The sequence below is a fragment of the Phragmites australis genome, chromosome 20 (genome assembly GCF_958298935.1).
Source record: "Phragmites australis chromosome 20, lpPhrAust1.1, whole genome shotgun sequence".
NCBI lineage: Eukaryota > Viridiplantae > Streptophyta > Magnoliopsida > Poales > Poaceae > Phragmites > Phragmites australis.
In genome coordinates, this window is record NC_084940.1 from 15,089,024 (window position 1) to 15,097,020 (window position 7,997).

Here is a 7,997-nt window from a genome sequence, read left to right on the forward strand (position 1 = left end):
TGATGCATGCAAAGGCACAGCAAGCAGCCGCCGTGGCGGTGATTTTATTTTTTGGTATTTTTTGAGTTAGTACAAATGGTTCTAAACTATGAGCCGTCTATATACTCTTCGTAGTTTATAAACAGCTTCAGTTAAGAGTTATTTGTGATATTCTCTAGTATAGACGCCTCTAGTTACGAGTAATCTGTATAAATCTTTTATATAGTCGGTTTAAAATAGTCTGTACAAATTAGATTTGTATAAGTTTCTTTTCATAAATAATTTAAAAAGTATATCACATAGGTTTTTAAATTGTCTGTACAGATATTTTTTTTATGACAATCCATCATGTCATCCGCAGAACGCTGATCGCGATAGCAACACAGGTCAATTTGTTCTTCAGTAAACTCAATGCGACCAGAGAAGAAGGCTAGCCTTAAAAGGAACCCACCAACCCGGGTCGTCAAGCGGCACGAAGCATGGAGCACGACTTCATGTTTGCTAAGAAAGGAACATCAATAATTAGAGCTAAGGCATGGAGCACGAGCATATCTACGGACACACAAAGGGGATGCATTGCGTTAGTCGGAGCCAACGAGATGGTTGATGAGCTCAAGCCCTAAGGTGTGTTCAATTCAATCAAAGCGGCAATTAGTGTAGCCATTATCTCATTGGCAAGAGGCCACAAAGAGCTTAGAATTTCTTTTTCTTTTTTTAGAAACCATAATTCAACATGCAAACCCACTCTCACACTCACACCACTATAAATGTCTCGCTGTTGATATATATATCGTCTAATACCGAAACAAAATTCTATTTTTATGAGACACACCTGAGGTTTGATCCCTGGTTGGTAGAGGTAAAGTCATCTCTACTAGCCACCCAGGCATTCCTAGCCAATGTTTGGTTTTCAAGAGCTTATAATTTCTAGGAGTTTTTACATCAGAACTAACTTCAAAAAACCAAATAAATAACAAAGAATAGCACAAAAGTCTATAAAAAAAATTATGTGAACTCAAAAAACTCAAAGAACTAAAAAATATTGTAGGGTCTAGCTGCGCTATTTGCGCGGACTATCTTGCTAGCTATTTAGAAAGTGCACTAACAAAGTGGTATTCATGTAATTTCAGTCAAATTACTTCTTTGCATCTCATGTATTTAATTTAAAGAAATATAGCTATTTGTTTTTTTGTCACTTTTGACTTCCAGGAACACGCTGAGCTTAAGCCTGTACAATCTAAGCCTCAATTCACGTCAGCAACCGTGGCTGCAGCAGTATACGTCAGCAACCATGCCAGTGGTCACCTGTTTGGCGTGGCTACTGAGCTACACTACGCTAGCTAGCACTGTACAAAAACATATATATTTTAACATGAACTCTAGATATATGTCTAGTTGATATATATATATATATATATATATATATATATATATATATATATATATATATATATATATATATATATATATATATATATATAGGAAAACTAGTATGTACTCCTGGGTGTATGTACTCCCACCTCTCATATACCACTTTTACACGTGTGTTATACTTCTTTATCACTTTAAATATACTTCATTAGTAATTATAAGATACTACAATACAAATCCCATGAAATTTTTTATGAAATTCCATGATTTTTATCATAATGTGCGTATATACTTCTTTTATGTATAAAAAAGAGTATATAGCAAAAATGAAAGGCTAACATTGAATTTTTTTCATACAACTCATATTGGAGTATCTTAGAATTAGTATTAGAGTATACTAAAAATGATAAAAGAGTATAAAGTATTTGTTTAGGTGGTATATTGCATGTGGGAGTACATACTCCTAGGAGTATAGAATAGGTGTCATATATATATATATATATATATATATATATATATATATATATATATATATATATATATATATATATATATATATATATATATATGTATATATGCGCGCGTGCCTGGATTGTCACGCATGGCAGGATGGAGGTGGTGAATCTGAGGAGCGCCGCCGGCATAGCCAAGGTCACCGGCGCAGCGCTCTGCCTCGCCGGCGTCTTTGTCATCGCCTTCTACACCGGGCCGGCGCTGAGCCCCGTCAACCGCCACCGTGCCTTAGCCACCCACGCCACCTCGGGCCATGTGAATAGTTCTTCGAAGGCGACGACGTGGATAGAAGGGACGTTCGTCATGGTCCTCGCTAACATGGCATTGGTCCCTGTCCATCGTCTGGCAGGTTGCTCGGCTAATTTCACTGTGAAATCAAAGCATGCACGCATCAATAGTAGTAGTTACTTTGATCTTGATCCGATTCCAACGACGTTATCTGTATTGATGCATGATGCAAACCTGCAGGCCGTTCTCCTCGAGGAGTTGCCCAACAGGATGCTGGTGGCGGCGGCGCTCTGCGTGTTCAGCGCGGCGCAGTCGTTCGTCGCCGCGACGGCGGCCGAGAGGGACTTCTCAAGGTGGCGGCTCCGGCCGGGTGTCAGCTTGCTCGCCGTCGTCTACGCCGTAATAATGATTGTCTTGCGTTCGTTATTCTGCTAGTGGTTTAATGGGCGCGCATTTCAACTCCGGCAGCTGCGGCTTTCCTTTGATTGACTACGGCTAGGCCTTGTTTGCAAGTTCCTATGCCGGTCGGGATCTTAGCTAGATCAATCCCCGCCGCCCCAGTTCCCTTCGGCGGGGATTAATCGGACCGGGATCGTTGCACGTAGGATATGGGCTCTTAGACAGGACTTATCTCTCTAAATATATATACGATACTTCGTTCATCTCAAAATAGATAACTGTTGATCACATATCATTACGTGAAAAAATTATGTATGACGGATAACACACCTATCGTTTTAAACACATTATTGATGACTGGTAATAAGTAACGGAGAAGTATTCGTCACCAATGATATCATAGGTGACAGGTCGTAACCGTGTCCCATCACCTATTAGCGTCTCATGTCATAGAGAGGAAGCCATAAGTGATGGATAAACTGTTCACCTGTCACTTATGTTATAAGTGACGGATGAGTAAATAAGTTATCCGTCACTTAGGTTACCCTGCAGGATTGTTCTGTTTCCTGGTTATATCCTGGAGCATAGCTAAGATTTGGTAGTCACCTTCTCCCTGCAAGCAACAACGATGCATCCAAATCTATATAAACAAACACACTTATATATAGAATCATTTCATCACAGAATCACAAATGTTACAAAATTCTAATCAATCCATCACAAAGTCGCATATGTTACAAAAATCTAATCAATTCATATTACATAAGACCTCACAACCTAGTGTTTCTATAGTGCAACTCCCCATGTGAGCTAATGACTACATATACTATGAACTCGATGATCCATTGTCGAATCCCCAAGAGTGCACCGTCATCGAAAAAACAAGCTGAGAAAAAACCTACATAATTTGACGTGTAACCAATATCATGTTATCATAGAATAAAACTAATTTTACGAACAATCTTGTATTGAACTTACATTGGAGGATTTCATATCCTTTGCTTAGATAGTGAGGAGCATGTTCTATGCAACATAGAATCCACATGCGTTGTCAGGTGATTATCGATGGTACTGAGACAAAGAAAATTTACTATTAGATCAAAAGGAAAGAAAACAGTAACGGAGAGCATTTGATAATTTGTTTAATAACATTTACTGTGAACCCAATTTTGTGTGTCAATCTGTGGCCGTCTTTAACGTTGTAGTTAGGATCACTCGAAGGTACTTGTCAAAAGTCCTGCATAAAAGGGATCAATTATAAAACATTTCAATGTTAGAAAAGTTAAATATATAAATTAAGGTAGACATAACTTACGCATCGAGAAGTCCTTTTACAGTGCTATAATCATGCTCTCCAGGTTTGCCTTTTCGTTCTACTTGTCTTGATGAGTCGAGGTATCACACCAAGTTTCACTTGAGAATATTTTTGCATTGCTATCAGTGTTGTGGGCACCTAACAGGTAGTCTATTTTGGAATACTGTTGCATTGTCTTGGCCATATAGTCCAACGTGTAGTCAGGGTAAAATTGGATGACCGAGACTATAATGGTCTCAGGGTCAAGAAATCTGATAGACTCCTTGTTCTTCTTTATTTCTTTCATCAAGTATCTACATATAAGAATATAGTTAGATTCAACACTTCATGACATTAATTAATGAATGCATAGTTTTAAGGGACTTACAATATGAAGATCTGTAACAACGATACATCCATGATATCAAGGTTGAAGATGTTGTATAAGTCATTAAAACTCACAAGGAAGTAGTCATCTTCAGTTAAGAAATATCGTTGTTTGTATTGTACGATTATGGATTGAGCATTGATGTCTCTAGAACTCTGCATGTAGTAATTATGCAGGTCGACATATGCTTGTCTCACTCTTGTTAGGTCATCTATCGTCATCAAAGTCTTCCCATATTGAAATTTCATGTTGGTACTAGTCCATGATGCTCTAATATACATGAACTTCTTCGCCAGTACAATGGCCTTCGACCTCTTCGGCATGTTCATCTTAGAGCCTTTCTTCTCGGCTCCCTTTTCCTTCTTCTTTGGGCTCTTTGGGGGAGACGGAATTGGAGCTGGAAGCGAGATTACCGGATGCAGAGGAGAAGGCAGTGAAGCTAACTTCTCTAGAAGTGAGGGGCGCGGTGGTGGTGCACTTAAAGCTCGTCCAGACTAGTATGCACTGGAGACCACGATATCGCCTCTCTTCCATTGGATCCTTTGACAAAGAGCTTCGCCTAAAGTTGTGAATTCATCAATGGGGGGAGCTCCAACATGTGATCAGTAGCATTTCTATATAACATATCCATCGTAACCACAGTATAGCCAATACGTGTCGGGACCGTATGTAAGATATGAACATCTGGATGCATCTAGCCCCTTGCAACCTTGATGTAATACCTGTCAGGCCTAATTACAAGGATGCATGGCGTGAGTCCTTCTACCAAATCAATTGTATCTAACTCAGTCACGTGGACTGTTGGTTGATCGATTTCCTTGGAGGCTCAACTACTCTTTCATTCAGTTCCGAGGCTAGCTTCCTTTGGGATGAAAATATCTATTCCCTTTGCTGTAAGCTGTCCATGATATTTGCATAAACTTTGAGGATGATGTCCTGTGTTAATGCATCCACATCCACAGCACCTGACCTCTTCCTCTTCCTCTTCTTGTACATTCTGAGGTCTTCGAGAAAGCCGTATTTTCAACCCTGAGAACTGGATACACCTCGCACTCAACCTGGGTACTCTGGGTTTCCCAACGCCGCTAAGAGAACATCATGTTCCCTGACCCCGGTGAAAGGAGCTTGGCTAGCTTCAGCTGTTATTTCTTTTACTTTGTCTGCAACTAACTGGGTTTCACTATTTATAAATGTGATTTCTCCATTTTCATACTCACCCCCTTGCACGCAAATATGACCGTGATCGTCTCGAGAATTGTAACTAAGGATTTTCGCGGCCTTCTTTGGCTAATTTTTCATCCTATATCTGCCATTTGGTCCTTTTTCCCGCATACCTGGTTGCACCGGTCCTATGGTTGTCCTTGTTCCTAGCCCAAAGCTGCTTCTTCTGCTCACTGTCCTTTTTGAACTGCTCTGAGCTCTTCATCTGCACAAAAGCATCACAATCTTCCTCTTTTAAGTGCTTGTAACTTTCGAAGGGCGCCACCTCTTTAGCCAAGAACCGATTAACAAGCTTGCTCTTAAAGCTTTGGTGAAATTTCACGATCGCATTGACCGCAACAATTGTTTGACACTCACTCATATTTACAGGCTACTCCAGATACTCTTTGACGACATTATCGAACAAGTCTCTCTTCACTTCGTCACCGAGGTCATCAAACTTAGTCGTTATTGGCACCATCTCCCTAGCAATGAGCCCCGCGACCCTCCAAAATTATTCAAGGCCTTTTCATCTGTAGACAGCTCGTCAGTATCGATTCCTATGATGATAACCTTGTCCATCGGCCATTGTGTTTGTGACCTTGGCTTTTGGGAAATGTGGCTAGTGGCTAGTGGCACCCAGCAAATGTGGCTAATGGCTCCTTCTTCGTTCACGTGTCGCACAAGACCCGATACGTCGCTGCAAGGACAACGGAGGCCTAGCTCAACTAGGGGACATCATCGGGCTCTGCATCTGCGATCCACCTTAGGTACGGAACAAGGGTCCTCGATACCATGTGACCTTGGTCGCTGGTGAACATAACCCAGCCGAACAACCAAAGCAGATAGGCCTCAAAGTGCCTCGAGACCGAGTACAAGTCGGTGTCCGGGTGGATGTATGCAGGCTAGAAGTAATGCAAATGATGATGAGTAAAATTTCTTTGAAATCGTAAAGTAAATGTGAAGATAAATTGCAAGGTATCTGAAACTCGAGGATCCACTTCTTTGTGGGCCCTCGCGGATCCGACAGGAACCCGGGCACATAGGCGGGTGCGCCGTCCGTCCACTGAACAGGGGCGAACCACTGGTGCATGATGTTCATTCAATTTGCATCCACGTCGACGACTCCAGTAGCAGCTCCGGCGCAAAGTAAGCCTAACAGGTAGGCTACGTCCTGCAACGTCGGAGCCATTTCACCACAGGGAAGGTGGAAAGTGTGGGTCTCAGGCCTCCACCGGTCTACCAGTGTAGCGTTCAGCGAGCGGTCAAAATATAGAATCATCTTGTCGCTGCCTCAAGGTTCTCTATCGCTCGGGCCTCCACCAAATGACACAGCGGTAGGAGTCCATATGCTGCCAATCTGAACCATTTAGAATATAAAGTAAATATAGGGTATGCAATAAATAAATAAACTGGCACATACGTAACTAATTAGTGACATACCTATGCTTCCAATGATCATTGATCGTAAGTAGCTCCCTAGAGCCACGTGGTCAAAAAATCCCTAACTCCGTTTGGTGAATGACAAACAAGAAGCTGCAGTGCTTCTTGTACACTGCAGGGTCAAGAAGCTCAGGGGTCGGTGGGTGCATCATATCTGCATTGAAACCAAATATAAACAGTTTGTTACATGAAAATATACACAGTTACATGAACAACATATAACATACACGTACACAAAGTTACCTGAATATATTACAACATATAGGTACACAATCAAATACAAATGTAAGGTCCAAATGCAACGTACATAAGTAAGGTGAATACCATACAAATATAACATTGAGATATGCTAAACAATTCACACTTGACCGCCTTCATGACCCCACACACTAGGTATATTTTTCGGAAGTACTTGTATGTGTGACCTGTTTCATCGCACTTGCTGCATCGTTTCACCTGTGGACCCACCTCGGATTCATCCATATCGTTTCGAATCAGCCGAATTTGTTGACGTCCCGATGTGTACTTCATCCTCTCAAAGTCTGGCACATAGATTCGTGAGGGACCTAGATTACTTGTAAATGTATCAACAATGCCGTAGCCATACAGCTTATGGTTCCATATGTTCAGTATCTAATACTTCGTAAAGTACTTAGATGTGTGTACACGGCCTGTGTCGCATATTGTGCTCCCCACATGCAGCTATGATGTGTGTACATGGCATGTGTAGCAATTATGGCTTCTGGCACGTACAGATGCATGTTCCAATCCTAAACACGCACTCTTGCACATAGCGCTCATGTCTGCTACCCCTACGACTCTTATCACGGCACAAGACACTAAACCTGTGCTCCGTAGTTCCCTTCTGATTGACGTGGTGCATATGTGCCTTCTTTGTGGTATTCTCAATGTACTCACATAATATCGATCCATATAGTGTACGGTTATCTTCCATTGTCTTTGAAGCAGTTGCGTAGCGATCAATCAAATATCTGCAAGTCCCATGCATAATACCTTCAACAATTCCAACAAGTGGGAGGGACCTCATACCCTGCATGACCCAGTTGTAGATCTCAGCAATATTAGTTGTCATTATCCCATACCTTGCCCCTCCAATGTCATATATCAATGCCCATTTCTCTCTTGGCTCATTTTGTATCCACTGCGAAAAGTTCCTAACAG

The 7,997-nt window shown here is 41.4% G+C and overlaps 1 protein-coding gene across 1 annotated transcript; it reads left to right on the top strand.

The window, feature by feature from the left end:
* Window positions 1-1,959: 1,959 nt before the first annotated feature.
* On the top strand, window positions 1,960-2,526 carry LOC133901494 (WAT1-related protein At5g64700-like). The gene has a single exon (XM_062342848.1). It carries the CDS (start codon window positions 1,960-1,962, stop codon window positions 2,524-2,526), a length of 567 nt encoding a protein of 188 aa, XP_062198832.1.
* The last annotated feature ends 5,471 nt before the right edge of the window (window positions 2,527-7,997 follow it).

Coding starts and splice junctions, on each gene's coding strand:
- LOC133901494 (XM_062342848.1), top strand. CDS start 1,960: ATGGAGGTGGTGAATCTGAGGAGCGCCGCCGGCATAGCCAAGGTCACC.